Source organism: Pelophylax lessonae (genome assembly GCF_965119305.1).
Source record: "Pelophylax lessonae genome assembly, chromosome: 2".
NCBI classification, from domain to species: Eukaryota; Metazoa; Chordata; class Amphibia; order Anura; family Ranidae; genus Pelophylax; species Pelophylax lessonae.
Genome location: NC_138769.1, coordinates 119,875,995 through 119,900,052, shown reverse-complemented (window position 1 = coordinate 119,900,052; position 24,058 = coordinate 119,875,995). Strand labels below are relative to the sequence as shown.

Here is a 24,058-nt window from a genome sequence, read left to right as displayed (position 1 = left end):
GACCCTCCAGGTTCAAGGTTGAACAAGGCAACCATGATTCCGGTTGAAGGGTCTTCGGCCTTTAAAAACTCAGCTTACAGGAAGGCGTAGACTGTGGCCCGCAATATGTACACTGTGACTGGTTCGGCACTGAGGCCGGGGTATTCACCATTGCCCTGGTGTCGCAAATTCTGACCGAGTGGGCTAAGCTTTCACGCCGTGACCTGAGGGGGGGAGCAGCTCCCCCCTGCCTTTGTTTAGCTGGCAGACCAGTTGGTCCAGGAGCTGCAGTTTATCTGTGATGCCTCTTTGGATTAGGTTCCCCTAGTTGCTAGGCTTTCTGTTTCGGCAGTGGTTCTTCTACGTATATTTTTTCGGCGTATTTTTTGGCTTAAATGCTGGTCTGCATGCCAGACTTCTAAAAAGGACTTGACTCATCTTCCTTTTCAAGGCGATCACCTGTTTTGAGCTACACTGGTTGACATCAATAAGGGTCTCACTGTGGGGGAAGAGGCTCGTAAGGGCAAGGATCCTCGTCGTAGACGTGGGCCATCCTCTTGGCTCATAAGAAGTTTTTTCGTCCCTCTGGGGTGATTGGCAAGGGATTGAAGCCTTTCAGGGCCTCCTCTGGTGGTTTCTTTCGAACTTGATCTGGCGAGTCGAAAGTGGGCTTCTCCAGACCTGGGGACAAGGCTCCTTCAGCGTGAATGTGTGCCCTCACCCATATCTGGTGTGGGGGGACATCGACGCTGGTTTACGGACCCATGGACTTCCCTGGTACAAGACAAGTGGGTCCACAGTCATACGGTCTGGCTACAAGATCGAGTTTTGTTCTTACCCACCGAAAAGGTTCTTTCCTTCCAACTTGCGTCTGTCCCCGGACCGCTTACAGGATCTTTTTGGGGCAGTGCAAGGCCTGTTACTTCAAGGGGTGATTTTTCCGGTTCCGACTTCGGAACGTTTTCAGGGGTTTTACAGTTCTCAGGAAGGAAGGCAAGGTGCATGCAGTCCTAGTTCTCAAGGCGCTGAACTGCTTTGTATGGGTGCAGAAGTTCAGAATGGAGTCTATTCGCTTGGTGGAGGCCTCTCTGCATCAGGTAGATTTTCCTGCCTTTATCGACATCAAGGACTCTTACCTTCACATTCCAATATGTGCCGGTCACCAGCGCTCCCTCCACTTTGCCGTTGGAGAGGAGCATTATCAGTTTGTGGCGTTACCCTTTGGTCTCGCCTCCGCTCCCCTGGTCTAAACAAAAGTGTTGGCCCCAGTGCTAGCATTGTTACGCCAGCGGGGATCAAGTTACTGGGCTATTTGGACAACCGCCTTTTGCGAGTGGAGTCTCCTACTGCTCTGGTGGAAAACCTGTACATTACCATACAAACGTAGGGAGTTTGGCTGGATTATGAGTTTTCAAAAGTCTGCTCTGGTGCCACCCACAAAGCTGGGCTATCTGGGTCTGACTCTGGACTTAGCCTTAGCCAGAGTGCTCCTTCCTCTGGACAAACTCCAGAAATTGCAGGCTGCAATGCGTCTACTGGGCTCCAGCAGATGGTCATTCCTCCGCACTTGCATGCTGGTGCTGAGGATGTTGGTGTCTACCTTCAAGACGGTTCCGTTTGCACATTTCTATTTGAAGTCCCTGCAAAGGGAGATTCTGGGCAAATGGGACAAGAATCCGCAGTCTCTGGGCAATCCAATCTGGCTGAGCCAGGGAACGAATAGACACCATAGACGCGCTGGTGGCCTCATGGGATCAGTATCGTCTGATTTATGCCTTCCCTCCTCTCAAGCTGCTGCCAAGACGTTTACGCAGGATCGAGGCAGAAGTGTTTACAGTCATCTTAGTGGCCCCATACTGGCCTCGACATGCTTGGTACGCTGATCTGGTGCGGCTGGTCGCCGACGTTTCTTGAAAGCTTTCTCTCATGGAGGATCTGCTGTCCCAAGGGCCAATCTTCCAACCTGCTTTCAGTCGCTGGCTTTGATGGCTTGGCTGTTGAACGCCAGGTGCTGAAGATTAGAAATTTGTCTGAGTCTGTGATTCCAATGCTTTTAAAAGTTAGGAAATCTACTTCTGGGAAGATCTACCATCGTACGTGGAAGACGTACATCACGTGTTGTGAGTCTCTTGCCTCCCTCGCTCTTTTTCGATGGCTCGGATCTTGACCTTTCTTTAACGGGGGGTTAAGCAGAAACTGGCCTTGAGTACTATCCATGGCCAAGTGTTGGCCTTGGCAGTCTTTTTTCAACGGCCCTTGGCCACACACTCCCTAGTGCATACTTTTTTTTCCAGGGAGTTCGGCACTTGGCTCCTCCAGTGCGGTCTCCGTTGCCGCCTTGGGACCTCAAATTGGTGCTCTCAGTCCTTCAGAAGCCTCCTTTTGAGAACCTTAAGGAGATTCCCCTGCTTACACTGTCCCAGAAGGTGGCCTTTTTTGTGACTATCACCTCTGCGTGCAGGGTGTCAGAATTGGCGGCGTTATCTTGTCATTCACCTTACTTGGTTCACAGAGATAAAGGTGGTTCTAAGCCCCTGTCCGTCATTCCTTTCAAAGGTTATCTCTGATTTTCATTTGAATGAAGACATTGTTGCCTTCCCTGTGTCCCAGGCCAAAACATCTGAAGGAAATTGCTTTGCATGCCTTGGATGTGGTCCGGGCAGTTAGGGTGTATCTGGCAGCTACGGAGTCTTTTAGGAAGTCAGACTCACTATTTGTGCTCGCAGATGGGCCTCGGAAAGGGTTGCCTACTTCCTATGTGACCATTTCCAGATGGATCAGACAGACAGTGATTTAGGCCTATTCCATCAGGGGTCAGGTTCCTCCTTTCCCTGTGAAGGCGCACTCTATTCGGGCGCTCAGTGCCTCCTAGGCCTTCCGTCATCAGATGTCAGTGACGTGGATTTGCAAGGTCCTGGTCGTCGGTGCACACTTTCACAAAGTTCTATAAAGTGGATTAGTTGGCAGCTGCGGTTGCTTCTTTTGGCCGCAAGGTTTTGCAGGCTGTTGTTTAGAGGACCTGGTCCTCTTTGAGGGTGTATTGTTTTTTTCAGGTGGGCTCCAGTTTTTGGTTGAGCTCCTGTTTACCTGGTTGGCTATAGTTTAGCCTTGGGAATTTCTTTTTTCGCTGTTCCCACTTCTCATGTTTAACGCTGCTTTTAGACGTCCCAATGATTATGAATACCAAGAGCTGTGTACGTCAATGAACGAAAGAAAAAAATGGGATTTTTGAATTACCGTAAAATCTATTTCTCTTATGTTCATTGGCAGGCACAGCAACCACCCTTCTGTGGAGTTTTATTTCTTCTGACACTGCTTGTAACAAAACTGAGTACCTATAGCAGAGAGAGGGAGTATACCCCCTTTTCTGCCTAGTGTCCTACTCCTGTAGTGGCAGTATAACCCAATGGTTAAAGTGGTGTAGTTTGATAGTATAGCTTGAGTCCTATTGCAAAGTCAGAATGACGGATGATTTCCCTGGTTGTCCTTTCCTTGGGACCTTGCAAGGGACACTGCTTCAAAATCCACCATTGCACAATAGATGAGTTTTCTGGGAATTTCAGCACCAAGTCTCTGTAGCCCAGGTGTATGAGACTGCTACCCGATCTTCTGTTCATATTGTTTTCAAAGTTTTACTAGGTGGATGGTCAATCTTCTGCTGATGCAGTTTTTGCCTGCAAGGTCCTCATAGCAGCTCTCTGAACTTGGGCCTTCTTACTCTTGTTTGGGCCTGTTTGCACAGTTCTTTGCGCACTCCTATTTATTGCTTGGTGGTGTCCCATAGTGTTTGAATACTCAGCCTGTTTTGTACTGTATAAAAAAAGATAAGAGGAACTTTGACTTGCCTGTAAATTCCATATCTTGGAGTAAAGTACGGAATACTTGCCACCCCTCCATTCCTTTTCTTGGTTAACACTCTATTGCTTACTACAAAATTGAGGACTCACACAGTGGGGTTATAAACGAGGTGCCCAGAGGGCATGTCCAGCAAAGATTTGACTGTGTCAAATCACCTAAAGGTACATGCCCTAAAACACATGGTGTATGAATGCTCTGCCTGTGTCCTGTACTGTACTCCAAGATATGGAATTTCCAGCAAGTCAAAATTCTTCTTTTCTCCTTCGTTCTTTGACAGACACAGCTCCGTATCTTTTTGATCCTTGGGCTCATGCTGCCCCCTACAGGAGTAGGACACTAAGCGGAAAAAAGTTTGACTACGCCTATAGGGCAGGGGGTATAATCCCGCTTCTTGCTATAGGTCTTCAGTTTTTTTTTATAAGTAAGGACCCAGCTCCTTGCTGGGATCTCTGGTCCTAGCATTTTTTTCCTTTTTAAATGGAATTTTTTTCTTCTTTTACTATTTTCTGTTCCAGTGAGAACTACAATCCACTCCCGGACTGGGCGATGGACTGGATATCCTAGGTCCTTACGGTCTTCCCAGTCTGGCCAGCGAACCCGACCTGACCTTAGCTCCACGCTAGGTTGGCCGTGACATAGCCCCACTGGACAGGGGCTGGCCGGCGAGTTAAACGCCTCGCGAGAACGCATAGCCCTGGTCATGACCTGAATTGCTGCGAGCCTCTGGCCCGCAGCACCCCCTTTCCAAGATGGTGCGGTGGTCTGCCCAGAGTGGTGCACACCTGGTTTCATTGTGTGGTAAGTAGTATCCCCCCTCTCCCTTGGTGGTCTTTTGGAGTGCAGGTGGGCCCCTGGGTTCCCCTAAACTCCCCCCAGCCCCTCTAAACAGTCACTGTGGGTCTTTTGGACCCCAAACCCACCCCAATCCGTCCCGGGTGTGGTAGGAGCTGGCTTTGCCACATGTCCCATGGGGGGGGGGGGGGGGCTGGATGTGTTTTCTGCTGACCAGGTTGCACAACGGAGGGTTTTGAGTGGGCTGGTGGTGCGGATGTTTTATCATCCGCGGGTGCGCACCTCACACGGCCGGAATGGGACAAAAATTTAGGCCGCGGCTGACTGACCAAGCTGTCCGAGCTACTAACCAAGCTGTCTAAGCTACTGACCAAGCTGGAGAGCGGATGTTTTATCATCTGCGGGTACGCAGCCAGATAGGGCCAAAAATTTAGACCGTAGCTTTGCAGCCTACTCGTGGCTGACAAACCAAGCTGTCCGAGCGGCTGACTAAGTTGCCCAAGCTGCTGAAGCTGACAGAGCTGCTGACGGGAATCCGCGGTCTGCAAACTACTGGGCCAAATGGTCAGCCTGGCACCTTCCTTTAACTGGGTGGCGCAGTTGGGGGGGGGCTTCATTTTTAGTGATAATGTAACAGCCAATATTGTGTGGGCGTGGGTACTCTGCCTGCGCGTCCGCATCATGGCGAGTGCCCCTCGGCACTCGCCATGATGTCCTATTACAGTGCTTTGCGATAGTATTCGGCCCCCTTGAACTTTTTGACCTTTTGCCACATTTCAGGCTTCAAACATAAAGATATAATAAAAGATATGTTAAGACGTTAGATAAAGATATAACATAAAGATATAAAACTGTAATTTTTTGTGAAGAATCAACAAGTGGGACATAATCATGAAGTGGAACGAAATTTATTGGATATTTCAAACTTTTTTAACAAATAAAAAACTGAAAAATTGGGCGTGCAAAATTATTCAGCCCCCTTAAGTTAATACTTTGTAACGCCACCTTTTGCTGCGTTTACAGCTGTAAGTCGCTTGGGGTATGTCTCTATCAGTTTTGCACATTGAGAGACTGAAATTTTTGCTCATTCCTCCTTGCAAAACAGCTCGAGCTCAGTGAGGTTGTATGGAGAGCGTTTGTGAACAGCAGTTTTTAGTTCTTTCCACAGATTCTCGATTGGATTCAGGTCTGGACTTTGACTTGGCCATTCTAACACCTGGATATGTTTATTTGTGAACCATTCCATTGTAGATTTTGCTTTATGTTTTGGATCATTGTCTGGTTGGAAGACAAATCTCCGTCCCAGTCTCGGGTCTTTTGCAGACTCCATCAGGTTTTCTTCCAGAATGGTCCTGTATTTGGCTCCATCCATCTTCCCATCAATTTTTACCATCTTCCCTGTCCCTGCTGAAGAAAAGCAGGCCCAAACCATGATGCTGCCACCACCATGTTTGACAGTGGGGATGGTGTGTTCAGGGTAATGAGCTGTGTTGCTTTTACGCCAAACATAATGTTTTACATTGTTGCCAAAAAGTTTGATTTTGGTTTCATCTGACCAGAGCACCTTCTTCCACATGTTTGGTGTGTCTCCCAGGTGGCTTGTGGCAAACTTTAAACAACACATTTTATAGATATCTTTAAGAAATGGCTTTCTTCTTGCCACTCTTCCATAAAGGCCAGATTTGTGCAGTATACGACTGATTGTTGTCCTATGGACAGAGTCTCCCACCTCAGCTGTAGATCTCTGCAGTTTATCCAGAGTGATCATGGGCCTCTTGGCTGCATCTCTGATCAGTCTTCTCCTTGTATCAGCTGAAAGTTTAGAGGGACGGCCAGGTCTTCGTAGATTTGCAGTGGTCTGATACTCCCATTTCAATATTATCGCTTGCACAGTGCTCCTTGGGATGTTTAAAGCTTGGGAAATCTTTTTGCATCCAAATCCGGCTTTAAACTTCTCCACAACAGTATCTCGGACCTGCCTGGTGTGTTCCTTGTTCTTCATGATGCTCTCTGCGCTTTAAACGACCTCTGAGACTATCACAGTGCAGGTGCATTTATACGGAGACTTGATTACACACAGGTGGATTCTATTTATCTTTATTAGTCATTAAGGTCAACATTGGATCATTCAGAGATTCTCACTGAACTTCTGGAGAGAGTTTGCTGCACTGAAAGTAAAGGGGCTGAATAATTTTGCACACCCAATTTTTCAGTTTTTTATTTGTTAACAAAGTTTGAAATATCCAATAAATTTCGTTCCACTTCATGATTGTGTCCCACTTGTTGTTGATTCTTCACAAAAAATTTGTTTTATATCTTTGTTTGAAGCCTGAAATGTGGCAAAAGGTCGCAAAGATCAAGGGGGCCGAATACTTTCGCAAGGCACTGTATGTCCTCTATGGAGGGCGACCCTCTTGCTTTTTTGCGGGGTCTAATAGGTGGTCCTTTTGTGGACCTTTTGACTGGCGTCTTCTTGCGGGACTGAGGTCAGCGGCCTCCCCTGCTTGTCATGTTTTCAGGGGGAGCTTAGTATATAGCACCTTACTGGGTCTGCGCCCACGCACTTCGAGTGGTCTGATAGATGATTCCTCTTTTACCGCATATGGACATGAAAAGGCGCTAGTGGATGCACTGATTGTATCAGTGTGGGAAATTTTACACATGGGGGAGGCAGCTGCTGCTGCGTCAGAGGCGCCTGTCCCTTTGGTGACCTCAGATTCTCTACAGCGCCAAAGATTGTCGTGAGTCAGTGGAGTTGTCCTAAACGCTGTACAGCGATGCCTAAGCGTTTCGATAGACGGTTTCTCTTGTGTAGTCTCCGTTGAATAATTGGGCAGTTCCACCTGTGGCGGACTCAGGTCTCCGGCCTGCATAAATCCACCCTAATTCCGGTGGAGGAGTCTCCGGTTTTTAACAGATCCTTTTTACAGGAGAGCCGAGAATTTTGTCTGCCACATGTTTACTGTAGCCGGTTCTGACCTTAGGGCGGTGTTCACGATAGCTTGGGGATTGGGCAAAGCTTTTGCACTAGGATCTGGAGGGGGATCAGCTTCTTCCTGCCTTTGCGGAGCTGTCGAGCCAGTTGGTCCAGGGGTTGCAGTTCGTCTGTCAGGTCTCTATGGATGCGGCTCCCTTAGTCTCTAGGCCCTCCATGACAGCAGTGGTCCTAAGGCACAGGATATGACTGAAATGCTGGTCTGCAGGGCAGGCTTCCAAGAAGGCCTTATCTGATATTTTCTTTGTGGGTGATCACCTGCTCGGATCCTCCCCGGATGATATTAAGCAGGATTTCAAGACAAGGGATCGAAGTCTGTAAGCACATCCTCCAGAGGTTCAAATAGGACCTGGTCTGGAAAGCCGAGAGTGGGTCCTTCCGGACCTGTGGACCTCCCTGATTCAAGTCGGGTGGGTCCAGGAGCTGATTCGGTCCGGCTACATGATCAAGTTTCCGGCTTACCCTCCAGAGAGGTTCTTTCCTTTCTACCTCCGTTTATCCCTAGACCGCCTGCAAGGTTTCTTCGGGGCGTTGCAAGACTTGCTACTACAAGGGGTTATTGTTCCGGTCTCTGAATCTGGGTTTTATTCATAGTTACATAGTGAGGTTGAAAAAAGACATCAGTCCATCCAGTTCAACCTATGATGTGTGTGTGTGTGTTTGCTGTTAACCGTGCATTGTATACCCCTGTATGTTGTGGTCTTTAAGGTGCCCATCTAAAAGTTTTTTGAAACTATCAATGCTCCCTGCTGATACCACTGTTTGCGAAAGAGAATTCCACATCCTTACTGCTCTCACAGTGAAGAACCCCCTGCGTATTTTAAGGTTAAACCACCTTTCCTCTAGTTTTAGTGAGTGGCCACGTGTCTTATTGTATTTCCTTTCTCTGAATAGGTTTTTTCATATGCTAGGGTTGCCAGTACAATATTTGTACATTGATATCATATCCCCCCTCAATCGTCTCTTCTCCAGAGAGAATAAGTTCAGTGCTTGTAGTCTTTCCTCATAGCTGATGTCCTCAATTCTCCTAATAATTTTTGGTGCCCTTCTCTGTACTTTCTCCAGTTCCAGAACATCCTTCCTGAGGACCGGTGCCCAAAACTGGACAGCATACTCCAGATGTGGCCAGACCAGAGTCTTGTAGAGTGGGAGAATAGTCTCTTTATTTCTGGAGTGAATCCCCTTTTTTATACATCCCAGTATTCTGTTGACTTTGGACGTATGTTTATTGCTGTGTTCTTCCCACCTCTCATGTTGACACTGCTTTGGGACGTCCCAAGGGTCAAGAAGATATGGAGCTGTGTCAGTTAATGAACGAAAGAGAAAACTGGATTTTTGTCTTAACCGTAAAATCCTTTTCTCTGAGGTTCATTGAAGGACACAGCACCAACCCCTCTATTGAGTTGTGTTTTATGTTCTTCTGACACTGCTTGTTACAAAACTGAAGACCTATAGCAGGAAGTGGGAGTATACCCCCTGGGACAGCCCTATAGGTGTAGTCAAGCTATTTTCCGCCTAGTGTCCTACTCCTGTAGGGGGCAGCATAAACCCCAGGGGTCAAGAAGATATGGAGCTGTCTGTCAATGAACATCAGGAAAAAGGATTTTAAGACAAAAAAGTAAGGCAAAAATCCAGTTTTTAGGCCTGAATATTAGTTAAAAACCCCAAACAGTATATATTTTCTGAAAACAGAGACCCTGGATAAAAAAAAAAAAAAATAGTGGTATTTCCAATTTTTTTAAATTGTACAATGTTTGCGCAACAGTTAATCAAGCCCATATTTTCTGTAAACAATACTCTAAAGTTATTTTTAGGACATACAGGCACATATGTTACCCAATAGAAAAAGAAATTGGGTGAAAAACAAGAAGTCTTTCAACCTAAAGGAGATCAACTATGGGCACCCACGAGGCCACTTGCGTGAATAGTGTGAAACAAGATATATTTTATTAGGCACTTGTGCCTTGAAAAACAGTGTTATACAAGTGACAGGATGTGGCACATCAAGATAATAAAAACAGTTAAAAACACATATGGTGGATTGCCATGTGCTTGTTGTTTTTAACTGTTTTTATTATCTTGATGTGCCACATCCTAATGTAGCAGTGGCTGCACATTGCACACACTTCATTAGTGTTCATTTCTTTTTATAGTGCAAATGGACAAAACTTGTTTTTTGGTTGGAGTTCAGCTTTAAGAAACCTGTTCTGTGTTTTAATAACTTGATGTACCATCTTTATTATAAAACTGGGTTTATGTTATTTAATTAAAATTCCTTTTCTTTTTCCACATTAATGCAAAATTTGGATGAAACCTTACTGTACTGTAAAATAATTGGTTTGCCTTTTTTATATATGAAAGAATCTGCCTTACTTCTCTTTAAGTTCTCTAGCCATTTGATATTTAGTATATAAACACGCAGGGGTCACTTTATGTTCTCTTGTATAATGTCTTTGAAACTCTTCTTAACAAGTTTTTCTTCCGAAGATATTTCCTTTATTTTTGCCTACGTACGTTAAAAACTGCCCAGACTTAACAGTAAAGAACCATCTGTGGCAATATTCTGATTTCTTAACCTGCTGAAAAATGTCTCACTTTCCCTAGCTTATATTTTTAATATGACATTTGTTCTAAAAGATAAGTTACAGTTTAAATATATATTGTGAGCTTTGCTATTTTCCTTCTATTATTCTATCTTTTTTCCTTTCTTCTTGTGTTCGCGAATGGTGAGATTGTGCAGACAGATCAATGGAGAGGTGTCATAGGTTTAATTACACAGTAATGACTGTAGAGCCAGGAAAAGTGCTTAATATTTCAGGAGCTGCATTGTTGGCTCCATTCTTCCCTCTCATTTTTCCTTGCCACTGGGAGTATGCTGGAACCACATTAGTGTTTGTATATGTTCTTTGAAAAGGCATACTGGCATAATACAGAATAACAAGGACACAAGTGAAGTTGCTGAAAAAATGTGTGTGTGTGTGTATTGAGTTGTGAGAAAGAGTCTGAGAACCCTTTTGTGTGTTTATATTTTTGGCTTCTTTTTAATACATAGCTCATAAATTAACTGATCTTTATTGTAATAAAGACCTCCTTTAGCTTATGTCGATGGAAAAAAGCAGCTTGCATTGTTGCATGCTGCTTACAGTCAGTTTCGGATGCTTTAGAGATCATTATAGAATTGGTGGAGGTGGAAATCGTGACATCATCTGTCCACATCCTCACCTCAGTCAATTAGAGGAAGCCTTGTATTCTATTCATTAGTAAAAATACAAAGTATTCAGGCTGACTCTGTTTAATTCTGGCAGCAGACAGGAAGTTGCCCAGCACCGCATACTGTATGTAGCTAATGTTACAACCGTATGTTACATCACACACAGTGGCAGCATAATAATGTCATGGAAAAATTTGGGCCCAAACAAACGATGTAAAGTTAATTAAAGCCTGGAATTCTACTTAAAGAGGTAATTGATAGGTGCAAATGACTTGCAGTTGACATGCTAACTTGCAGTATCTCACAAAAGTGAGTACACCCCTCACATTTTTGTAAATATTTTATATCTTTTCATGTGACAACACTGACTGCCGGTTCACACTACCGCGACTTGTCAGACGACTTGGTCTCCTGACAAGTTGTTCTCCATTCTGTGCTATGGGAACCGTTCTAATAGGAGCGACTCAAGTCGCTCCGACTTAGAAAAATGTTCCTGCACTACTTTTGACCGAAGTCGGAGCGACTTGCATTGACTTCCATTATGTGAAGTCCGTGCAAGTCGCGCCGAAGTCACGGTGCACAGCGACTTCACTAGTCGCCCCCGAAGTCGTGTCGCCATAGTGTGAACCAACTCTGAAAAAAATGACCATTTGCTACAATGTAAAGTAGTGAGTGTAAAGCTTGTATAACAGTGTAAATTTCCTGTCCCTTCAAAATAACTCAACACACAGCCATTAATGTCTAAACCGCTGACAACAAAAGGGAGTACACCCCTAAGCCAAAATGTCCAAATTGGGCCCAGTGTCAATATTTTGTGTGGCCATCATTATTTTCCAACACTGTTTTAACCCTCTTGGGCATGGAGTTCACCAGAGCTTCACAGGTTGCACTGGAGTCCTCTTCCACTCCTCCATGACGACATCACAGAGCTGGTGGATGTTAGAGACCTTGCGCTCCTCTACCTTCCGTTTGAGGATGCCCCACAGATGCTCAATATGGTTTAGGTCTGGAGACATGCTTGGCCAGTCCATCACCTTTAGCCTCAGCTTCTTTAGCAAGACAGTGGTCATCTTCAAGGGTTGTTTTGGGTCCTTATGCTGGAATACCAGTCCCTGAAGGGAGGGGATCATGCTCTGTTTCAGTATGTCCCAGTACATGTTGGCATTCATGGTTCCCTCAATGAACTGTAGCTCCCCAGTTTCGGCAGAACTTATGCAGCCCCAGAACATGACAATCTTACCACCATGCTTGACTGTAGGCAAGACACACTTGTCTTTGTACTCTTCACCTGGTTGCCGCCACACACTCTTGACACCATCTTAACCAAATAAGTTTATCTTGGTCTCATCAGACCACAGGGCAAGGTTCCAGTAATCCATGTCCTTAGTCTGCTTGTCCTCAGCAAACTGTTTATGGGCTTTCTTGTGCATCATCTTTAGAAGAGGCTTCATTCTGGGAAGACAGCCATGCAGACCAATTTGATGCAGTGTGCGGCGTATGGTCTGAGCACTGAAAGGCTGAACCCCCACCGCTTCAACTTCTGCTACAATGCTGGCAGCACTCATACGTCAATTTCCTCAACTTCTTTGGTCGACCATGGCGAGGCCTGTTCTGAGTGGAACCTGTCCTGTTAAACTGCTGTATGCTCTTGGCCACCGTGCTGCAGCTCAAATTCAGGGTCTTGACAATCTTCTTATAGCCTAGGCCATCTTTATGTAGAACAACAGTTCTTTTTTTCAGATCCTCAGAGAGTTCTTTGCCATGAGGTGCCATGTTGAACTTCCAGTGACCAGTTGGAGAGAGTGAGAGCGATAACACCAAATTTAACACACCTGCTCCCCATTCACACCTGAGACCTTGTAACACTAAGGAGTCACATGACAACAGGGGAGGGAAAATGGCTAATTGGGCCCAATTTGGATATTTTCACTTAGGGGTGAACTCACATTTGTTGCCAGCGGTTTAGACATTAATGGCTGTGTGTTGAATTATTTTGAGGGGACAGCAAATTTACAGTTTTACAACTGTACACTCACTACTTTACATTGTAGCAAAGTGTCATTTCTTCAGTGATGTCACAGGAAAATATATAATAAAAAATTTACAAAAATGTGAGGGGTGTACTCACTTTTGTGAGATAGTGTACATTTGATTTCCTAAGCTGCATTACCCTGATTCAAGCTGATTTGGCGTTCCTGCTGACTTGTATGGGAAGGAAATCGGTTCAGACACAAGAAAAACCCAGAGGACACATTTTACATATGGAACAAATTACCGTATTTAAACCGTTAAGGTTATTATTGTAAAATAAATCCCTACATTTTGTAACTAATAGATATTCTTTTTTGGCACTAACCTTGCTCAGATGCTTTTTTCAACTGCTAATCAGATTAATGCACTTTTTCGAAATAATTTTTTATCCAATTCCTATATATAAAATGGTTTAATTTCTTCTATATTTTTTATTCAGATTATGCTATACATTTCTATTTGGTGTCAATGTTTTGACTTCTCCACTGTTAATTTTTTTTTATTTATTTTTTTAAAGCTGCTTTCTCTTTCGTTCATTGATGGACACAGCGTTCCATAAATCGTAACTACTGGGTTATATTGCCTCCTCTAGGAGTAGAACTAGGCAGAACAAAAACACCTAGCTAGGCCCATGGGCAATTCCCAGCTTGGTGTATAACCCCCCTCTCTGCTCTAGGTAATTAGTTATAATCTGCCTAGTCATGAGTAAGGACCTAGGCTCCCGGCTTAGATCTCTGGTCCTAGCAATTTTTTCTTGTTCCTTAGATCTTTTTTGTTTTTTCTCTCGGGAGATCTGCAGTCAACTTCCAGGCTGGGCGACGGGGTGGATAATCTAGATCTAGTCGTCCGCCCGGCCCGCGAGCGCATGCAGACCGCAGCTACATGCTAGGTCGGCGCGACAGAGGCTGACTCAGGAGTTAAACGTCTCGCAGGGTCGCATAAGACCGGACTTGAGTCGCAGCCATCCCTTGGCTGACAGCTCCCCTACTTTGATGGCGAGAGTTCTGTCTTGAACCTTACCCGCACCATAGAAGGGTAAGTAAAGTCCCCCCTCTACCTTTTCGGTGGTTTTTGGAGTGGACACGGGTAACTTCAGGGATGGTCGGATCTGCCTGCCGGTTCCCTCCTCCCATCCTTGAATCCCTTATTGAGCTGGGCTTCCCCCACTAATTTTTTCCCCCTGTCTGGACTTGGAGTCTAGTGGGGGTCCCAGGACAGAGAATGCAGCAGAGACCCCTGAGGTCTCCCCTGCTATCCCCACTCTGTAAGGGTCCTGGGATAGTGTGTGTTCTGCCCTGGTAGTCTGGAGGGGTCCCAGTGTAGAAGACCCCTAGGTGCATGCCATACTGTTTGCAGTGTGGGTATAGTGCAGGGGGGGTCCGAGTGCAAAGACGGATGCAGAATGACAGAATGAGCAGCAGAGTCTCCCCTAACATGTGTCCTACCTTTGGGGGGGTCCCCTTGCAGAGGGTGTGCAGCGCTGCAGAGGGAGCAGGGAAGATCCTGGCAGCATGCTACAGCGTTTGTAACTGATGATGGCCATTTTCCCTTAGTCTGGCTGGTCTCTGGTTGGCGGGCATGTTTGTGTAGACCGATGATGTCACGTGGGCCATTTTCCCTTAGTCCAGGATACGCTGTAGATGACTGAAACCTAGTGAGGATGCCAAAGCTCCTCCTCTTCCTCAGTTTCCCCTTTCTGTGCCCGGGACATATGAACAGGATTGGCGTTCATGATGATGCTGGGTTTGAATTCTTGGTGCTCCTCCGGCCAGTAGGGTGATGCCTTGGGGGTCCCTGTTCTCTCTCTCTCTCTGCTGATAGGTACCCTGTGCCTTGAGGGGATCCTTTAGTGGTGCCAAAAGATCATTTTTGTACTGCAAGGTCTTCCTTAACTTATGGAGCCTCAGGGTCACATCTCCCCCAATGACCCCCTCATGGAGGTGGCAGGTTCCTCAGAACCCCAGCTTCCCATGGTTGTACTGACGGCGATCCTGCAGTCCTTAGTGTCCTGGGTGGAAGTGGCATGGGGGCAAAGGCCAAGGAGGAAGCGTCCCTTGCCTTCCTCTGCTGAGTCTGTCTCATCCGATTCTGAGCCTGATGCGGCCCGTCCAGGGGGACCTAATATCACACCCCCCAGAGCCATCCGATAATCAGGATGATTCCTCCATGGTCGCAGCAGCGAATGAAAAAACACCGGTAGACGCACTTATCACTGCAGTGCATGAGACTTTAAAAATGGAAGATGCGGCTGATGTAGCCACGGACGTGGCTGTCTCGTTTGGTATGCATAAGTCTCCTCGTACTCCAAAGTTGTTTCCTTATGTGCCTAATTTTGACAGGTTTTCCTGTAAGGAATGGCAACAACCAAAATTACCCTTTGTGGTCCCCAAACGTTTTGCTGTACATTACCCTTTTCAGGAGTCACTTTTAAAAAAGTGGACTAGTTCACCAGTGGTGGACCCTCCTGTTTTCAGGTTGAATAAAGCAACCATGATCCCAGTAGAGCAATCCCCATTCTTTAAGGGCCCGGCTGACAGGAAAGCGGAGGCTTTGAAACGCAAATTGTTTACTATGGTTAGTTCTACATTGCGGCCAGTCTTTACCTCAGCCCTGTTGTCTCAGACCCGAACTGAATGGGCCAAGCTTTTGCACCAGGGCCTAGGGAGTGAGCAGGTCCCCGCTGCTTATGTTGATTTAGCGGGCCAGTTGGTCCATGGGCTGCAGTTTGTGATGCAGCTTTTGAATACAGCTCCTGTGCTCTCCAAACTTTCTGTTTCAGCGATGGGGATTAGGCCTGCTGTGGCTTAAGAATGGGTCCGCAGACCAAGCCTCTAAGAAAGCTCTCACTGATCTGCCCTTTCAAGGCGATCGCTTGTTTGGGGCTACCCTGGATGACATCATTAAGGGTATCATAGGGGGGAAGAGTACCTTCCTGCCACAGTCAAGAAAAGGGAAGGAGCCTCATTGCAGATGGGTGCCCTCCTCAGCCCATAGAAAATGTTGTGCTTCTGGGATAGAGAATAAGGGAAATAGATCTTTTAAATCTTCCTCGGGAGGTTCCAAGCAAACTTGCCTGGTAAGCCTAGCTTCTCTGGACCAGCAGACAAGATCACTTCAGCATGAAGGTCTGCCCTCACCCATGGGGGTGGGGGGACATCTTTGCTGGTTTCCAGCCCCCTAGACTTCTTTTGTGAGCGTCAAGGAGATCCGTGAAATGTTTCTTTTGGGGGTACCCAGAATGGGAGACCAGGGTGGTCCTTCCTCTGGACAAATTTCAGGAACCACAGGCTGCGATTGGCTGGCTGCTGTCCCACAGACAGTTCTCTCTCCCGATTTGCATAAAGAGTCTGGTGGTATCCATTCTGTTTGCACAGTCCTACTTGCAGCTCCTTTTAACAGGTTCAGTTCCACAGAAGGATACTGAAGTTCGTGACGAGGTCAAGGGGTCCTCTGACAGACGCCACAAGTGTCCAAGGGCCATGGTAAGGCCAGTATCATCCTCGGCTCAGGCTTCTTCCGCAGTTCTTGCGAGAAATCAAAAGCGAGGATCTTATCATCCTGGTGGCCGTAAACGTCCCTTGGGGTGCTTCCTCGCAGAGAAAATCAGTTGTCCCAAGGGCTAATCCACCATCCTGCGCGTATCTTCATTCAGGGGGTTCAACACGTGGCTCCACCTGTACGGTCTCTTTTGCCGCCATGGGATTTAAATTTAGTCCTTTCGGTTTTCCAGAAACCTCCAATTGAGAATATTCGGGAGATTCCCTTGTCTGTTATCCCACAAGGTGACATTCTTGGTGGCTATTACCTCGGCCCGCAGGGTATCGGAATTGGCGTCATTATCCTGTCGCGGTCCCTATTTGGTGGTCCATATGTATAAAGTGGTTCTTCGTCCCTGTCCATCATTCCTGCCCAAAGTTGTCTCTGACTTCCATTTGAATGAGAACATTGTGTTGCCTTCCTTGTGTCCCAAGCCGGCTCATCCCAAGGAATTTTCTTTGCATACCTTGGATGTGGTTAGTGCGATTCGGCTGTATCTGGCAGCTACTGAGTTCTTTTGGAGGTCAGACTCGCTTTTTGTAGTTACGGATGGGCCAAGAAAAGCTTGCTGCTTCTTCGGCTACCATCTCCAGATGGATCATACAGTCGGTGACCCAGGCCTATTCCGTTGAAGGTCTGGTTCCACCTTTTCTTGTCATGGCACATTCTACTCAGGCGCTGAGTGATTCTTGAGCCTTCCGTCAACATGCATCAATATCGCAAGTTTGCAACGCGGCCACTTGGTCGTTGGTGCATACCTTCACAAAATTATATAAGGTAGATACTTTTGCATCTGCGGATGCTTCTTTTGACGGCAAATTTTTGCAGACTGCTGTTTAAGAGGGGCTGTTACCTCTTGAGGGGGTGTTTTTCTTTAAACATGTATTTTTTCAGGCGGGGCTCCTGTGTCCTGGTTAAGGGCACTTATGTTTAGCCTTGGGTTATTTTCCCCACCCCTCATTTTCCTTTTGGCACTGCTTTTGGACGTCCCAGTAGTTATGATTTATAGAGTGCTATGTCCGTCGATAAACGAAAAAGTAAATTAGATTTTTGTACTTACTGTAAAATCCATTTCCAGGCACAGCACCCACCCCTCTATGGAGTTCTGATACTTCTAATAGTGCTTGCTACTAAACTGATTATCAAGAGCAGAGAGGGGGGGGGTTATGTGCCAAGCTGAGGCCGGCCCATGGACGTAACTAGGTGCTTTTGTTCTGCCTAGTCCTACTCCTGGAGGAGGCAATATAACCCAGTAGTTATGATTTTTGGAGCATTGTGTCCGTTGATGAACTAAGAGAAATGGATTTTACAGCGAGTACAAAAATCCAATTTCATTATTTGCATCTGAATTTAGGATCACTGTCATGCTGTGCGATTCAACTTTTTTTTTTTTTTTTAAGATCATAAATCTTCTAATGTATACATTTTCAGGTCAACCTGAAATTCATAAAGTATATGTCCAGCTAAAGGCTAGAAACCCCATTAGATCTCTGAGACAAAGACTAAATGGTTTTACCAGACAGAAGGTGTGGGTATATCTCCAACAGTAAAGTAGACAGAATTAGATTGCTGTCTGGATCTTGCCTCCTGTTTGGGAAAACCATTGTCAGCAGGGCAGAAAGTTCATGGAAATCCATGTAATAGATAGCAGTAATATTACAACTAGGGTTCTACATCTTCCTCTTTCCGAAACAAAATAACGATTTGTCCTACAATATAAATACTAATATACCCTCACCACAGGAGGTGGTCCAATATAGGAGTTCCAACTTTTGTACTCAAAGTATTTTACAACTAAGTGGCACTTATGTATATATTATAATTATGTTTTTTAAACTCAGTAAGGCTATTGAGTTCCACCCCCCTCATTTCTTTGGAACATAAGACTGGAATGCCAAACTCCAGTTATCCTACTTTAACAATATATTCCAACATTTCATATACTTTTCCATTTCTGGTCTTGATTTTTTAACCATTGTTCAGTTATGTTAAATTACATTTGCTCATTATGGCTAGACTCTTCATCAAATCTTACTTTGGGAGCCATTTTTTGCAGAAATTCAAGTACAAATCTTAGTCTCCAGAAACTTTCTCTCACTAACATACAGTATTTGTTTCTGTATATAGCTATTAATGTTTCTCCAGATTCCATCTTTTCTGTGCTACACTCATCTTCATATGTTCAGTTACTTCCTTAATTAATTTACATAGATCGATTTCCTGCAGTCAACAGCCTCATCCAGAGAATTAACCTGAGGAAGCGCCGCGACTCACTCATTCTGGGCTCTATAATTGGCATTTGCACTATCTTGTTGCTCCTCTATGCTTTCCATTGATGACTGACAACAGACTCTGCCACAAACCTGAGTGAACAGCTACAGCAGGATGAAGAGACCAGTGAAAAGTGCATTTCCGCACACACCACCTGTACATAAGGGAACACGGGGTATTAAAGGAATAATTTACGTTTTTTATTGGCAATCTTAAGAGCTGACAGCATCCACATGCTAGTCAGTAGCTGTACATACTTGTATTGGTCTAACCATTATGTATATCCATAATGTATCTGATGAATACCTATGGCTAATTGATGTCTGTAATTTCAAGCTTGGAAAAGGCACTTTTATGGAATGCTAAACCTAGGATCCATACCTTTTATGTAACCGTTGCAAAAAAAAAAAAGGAAACCTAGAGGCTAAAAGCATCAGAGGTCTATCTGAGACCCACAATCTTTTTAATGCTCACAGAGTAATGGTTTAATAATTAATTTATGGAGTTACTACACATAGCAATGAAGGACAATGAAATGTCTTGTATAGGCGGCTGCTTGGTTGGATGACAAGACCATATTGAGCATTGGGTATATCAATGTGATCAGTTATTTTAAACAAACAGTGGTGGCAGCAATTTTGTGTGGCATGTGTCACTGAATTGATCTACTGCAGTTCCATTACCAGACACAAATAACTGCCTTGACTTATGTGTAGGGGCCAGACACCCTGAATATGGTCTATGTAACAGTCAGTTTGGGTTCTAATAATCTTCACATAGATTTACCTTTTTGAAAGGAAAAGGATGCATTGACCTACTGTATGGTTTGGTTTGTGATGAAGTTGATATATTTAAATAAATATTTTAAATTTGGAGGAGATTAGTGAAACAAACAGTTTACAGATTTAGCACAAATGTATCAGCAAAAATGGGCATCGTACATAAAAATTGATATAAAGGAATCTGTCTCTTCAGCCCATGAAAAATAGATCCAGTGTAGATCAAAAAGAAAAACTTTTAATAGGTAGTTGCTACAGTTAGTGTCCAGGGATGAATAATGTAAACACCAGGAGCTGGTCTAGCCCAAGCAAGCAGACAATAAGCCTCTTTAGGCTTCCTCTGCATTTTATTACAGTTAATGCAGAACTGCTTCTGGCATTCTAAAGTGGTTCAGCAATCACACCTGCAACGTACATTGAACTGGCATGCTAAAGTTGCCCAACATGACACCTGCAATGTGCATTGAACTGCTGATCCAACATCAGTTGATGTGCATTCTTCACCTGCATCAGTATGCATTTATGGGTGTTCACAAATTTATAGACAAACTGACAGTAATCTATACAGAACATCAGAGAAGCTATTTCTATATTAAAAGTTTAGGACTGTTCTTTGAAAAAATATTTTCCTTTTCTTGTGTATTGGTTAATACAATGACCAACATGGAACTGCAACCTATAGCAAAGCATAGCATTTTAAGCTAGTTCTGCCCCCTCATTTGTGCAGAGTAGTGCCATGTCAAATATTGTATTTGGCAGCATACAATAAATGGGATAATCCCAAAGAGCAGTCCTGGAATCCTATTCTTCTCTTGGATTGATTGACATTGGCTAATAGATCCTGGTGTTCCACGTTTCCCTGAGAGTATCTTTACAATGTTTTACTATACAGTATGTAAGGCTGTTTGTTGGAAAGTTACTATTTCATATAATAAAAACAAGATCCAGTTGTAACAGATACTAGACATGTAAGAAGCCTGGCTCGCGGTATTTGTCCACTGTCTTTATGTTAACGTACCTTTTCTTGTATCGCCAAGTTCAAGGATATCAAACTGCTGTATTGGAATTTTCCTTTTTACATCCTAATCACGAGGAGGAAAAACTTTGGTAATAGTGTTTAAAGGAATGAAAATCTAAATATCTTCCCTTTTGTCAGCAACGGTCAGCTAGATATTGTCAGTAAATATATTGGAGGACATTATAACATTCACATACTTGTAATTTTTCTTTTGCTTTTAAATTATACATTTTTCTTTAAACCCAAAAGTTTGTTTTAAAGAAAAGCATTCACCGAGGCTTAACAGCAGCCCTGTATAAGCAGTATCTCTTAGCTCCTTCACTGTATGCAGTCACACTATACACATTTATTAATAAATTAGATCTGTAGCAAGTGGAAGACATTTTTTTAAGAGCTTTCTTCAGAGCTGTTAAAATTAAATTGGGATGAAGGGCAAATCAATTTTCATTAGCTGTGCTTTAGAATGCACTTCCTGTTTTGATGTTGGAGGTGGTAAATGAGTTGGGTGAATTACATTCACAACCTAGTATTGGTGTTCAGAGCCATCGGCTAGTGACCATACATGCTTATGCATCAATTTGCACCAGAATGAATGTACATAGTTTGTGGCAAGTCTGGCTGCTTTCAGGTTACAAAAAAAATAGGATCAAGTTTATCTCCTATTATGAAAAGCTTTTAAAATAGTTTGCCTTGAAGTTAAAGTTGTCACTTAAAGTAACTTGACTAAAACTAGAAGCCATAAAGAGCTCCAAGGTGTAAGATTGTACCTTTTAAATTTGGTCCTCTTAAGTGTGTTCAGTAAGCTCCTAAAATCTGCACACTTTCAGGAATCATTGATGCCTAGCAGTAAAGAGAAAGGCACACATGTTAGGTTTGCTTGTGAAAGGGAGTGTGTGACTAAATAGGACTGAAGCTGAACATTCCAGGCAGTGTGTTCCCAGGTTTAGGGGCGCTCCTGCCTCACTTAAAAAGGACTTGGGGTTATATAAGTTACAAGCAGACTCCTCCTGGTGCCAGCTTTTTTTTTTTTTTGTAAGTACCAGTGTTAGTGTACAGATTATTAAGTGACCGAAAAGGAACTGGCTCATTTTAAGGGTTCATAAATGACAGATGCATTGAGTGAGATTTGGTTGGGTACTTGTATATGTGGTGTGTGTGCAAAGTACTGAGTATACACTGAAGAGAACAGACTACCAGGAAAGGCAACGAAAAAGCAGTCACAACATGCAAGCAGCATGTAAATGCGGTCTACCTAAAGCATAGTTGCTTTGTTCTGTGTCTACTCATGGTAAGCAGTTAGAAGTCATCCATTAGTTTATGAAATCAGAAAGACAAAAGTTGATTTCTGATCGTTTGCTATGAATTTCTGCATAATTTTACAAAGTAAAATGGCTTTCCCCCATAACAGCCAGATTGTAACCAGCTCTGTTTAATTACTAAGCAAATTAGCATGTGATAAACAGTGTCTGGGTAATCTGGTGTGTTTTTTCCCCTGTCAGACCTGATCCAAATGCAGGTCTTTGCCTTCAACTAGTATATCATGTGCAATAATGTAAGTACATGCTGGGTGAAGGGATAGTGCAATATGAGATCATACAATCATACCTGAATTCCCTGTAAGAAAAAAATCCTCTGTTTGGCGCTTCCTCATAACAAAACCTTCTATAAAAGAAATATGGCAGCTTCCACTCTCCTTTTGAAATCATTGTTGACCCTCTTGCTGCAATACTATGAATTTGAGTATGTATGAACCTAAAACAGGTATGCAGACTTAACTAGCATTTTATGAAGAAAGTTAGAATTCTCCTCTCATGAAGGTACTTTTGAGAAGTCCAAGCTTAGCTTACAGTGACTGGCCCACCTCTTTTTTTTTTTTAAGTAGATATGTGTAGTCCAAGGGAAAAGAAAAACATGTGACTTGACATGCTCTACCAGTGGAGACTCTTGATTAGCTTTTAAATTGCATGCAATCATGTTACTTTATCACAAAGGGCATTTCCTAAACTAAAGGCTTTCAAAGTTGCAGATGGTTGGTTTTGAGCCCTAACCAGTCCTTGTGTTAGCTTTGACTTTTTGACCTCTGTTTATGTGAAGTACCTCCATTATGGGATCTGGTCTTTTCCAATGAGCTCATGATCAACTTGCTTGCACACATCACATGGAACACTGGATGTGAGGCCAACATTATACAGTAGTACTTAGTAGAAAGTCAAACTGAACATCAACCAACACGCTTTATGTAAATCTAATTTCTGATATAGCCAGCAAAAAAATACAGAGAACCTCTTTTGCATTAGGGAGCCTTTTACAAAGCAAAAGAGTGGTAGGGGAAGCCTTCAGTGACAGGGGCTATTCAGTGCCATCTTGGAATATTACCAATGCTTGGTGCACTGAACCTGATCTACTTCATGATCAGTAATGGCTCTGACAATGAACTAAGGTAAAGGCCCATGCATTATAAACTAGAGGCTTATATGTGAGACTTTTGCTTTGTAACAGATTCTCTTAAAAGTAGTGGTCGGAATACATACATTGAAATATTAAATTGGTTGAAAACCCTCACATATACCCAGTAAAGTGAATAGCTTCAGATGATACACCGAGATTTAACAAATCTTCCTGCATACGTTTTACTTTACCTTCAAAAGTGCAGATGTGTAATAAAATCCTTATGCATCTGTGAGGAGTACAGAAGAGGGTAGGAAGAGCTGTAGTTACATCTCGTATACACTGTGAGAGAGGAAAGGAACACCCCCCCCCCTGATCACTGATTGGAGGAAAGGAACACCCCCCCCCCCTCCACATAGGCAGAGGAACGAAAAAACCTGCAGGGGTGTATTCTTAATAAGCTGTGTGCTGAACTCCCTCCCGAACACAAATTTATCTCCTGTGTCTGGGAACTTTCTCAGAAGTGACTCAAGCTGATAAAGGAAAGAAGTACCAGAGATAAATTACACTTGGAGCTTTGGAGATAAACGTAAATACTAAAGATATGTGCTCTGTTCAGATTTCATGACTCGGATTTACAACCACTTTATATAAGTTGTTTTAATAAGCAGTTAATACGTTTTTAAAGAACCCTCACTGACCTATGTACCTCCAGCAACTGTGGAGCAATTCATCTAAAATTCCACAAAAGAAACACTGAAGTTATTCATGCCAGATCTCTGAACTCTGCCCTTTTCCTCTGCACCTGTTTGCGCTTACCTTAGGCTTCATTCACACCTAAGCAAACTGGAATCTTGGGCAGAATCGCACCCCTAATGCCGTGCGATTTTCGTTACAATTATCGCAATGACAAATGGGCCTGGCTCTGTGCCAAAATTTGGTACATGAGTTTCTTTAACATGTTTTTGAAACGGAGGGAGGCCCATTCAAATGAATGGTGCTTCTCCAAAAACACAACACACAAAAAAACTAAAAAAAAACTTGGTGCAGCAGGTGTCGCAGTACACTTAGGTGTAAAGGGAGCCTTATCATTTAGAATGCTGGTAGGCTTTCAAGTCACTGCTTGGCAAAGAGGGGACCAGGATGAGCTGAGCTGATTGAAAGTTTTTCTGCTGTAATTTTTGGGGATGAATTAATCC

At 44.0% G+C, this 24,058-nt stretch overlaps 1 protein-coding gene across 2 annotated transcripts in view; it reads left to right on the top strand.

Annotated features, from left to right (window-relative positions):
* GOSR1 (golgi SNAP receptor complex member 1) overlaps nucleotides 1-19,162 on the top strand; it is a 235,878-nt gene extending 216,716 nt beyond the window's left edge. For both annotated transcript variants that reach the window (XM_082244947.1, XM_082244946.1), the window contains exon 9: nucleotides 18,615-19,162. In XM_082244947.1, coding sequence (XP_082101073.1) covers nucleotides 18,615-18,739 — 125 coding nt within the window. In that variant the 3' untranslated portion in view covers nucleotides 18,740-19,162. The remainder of the gene's footprint in view (nucleotides 1-18,614) is intronic.
* The last annotated feature ends 4,896 nt before the right edge of the window (nucleotides 19,163-24,058 follow it).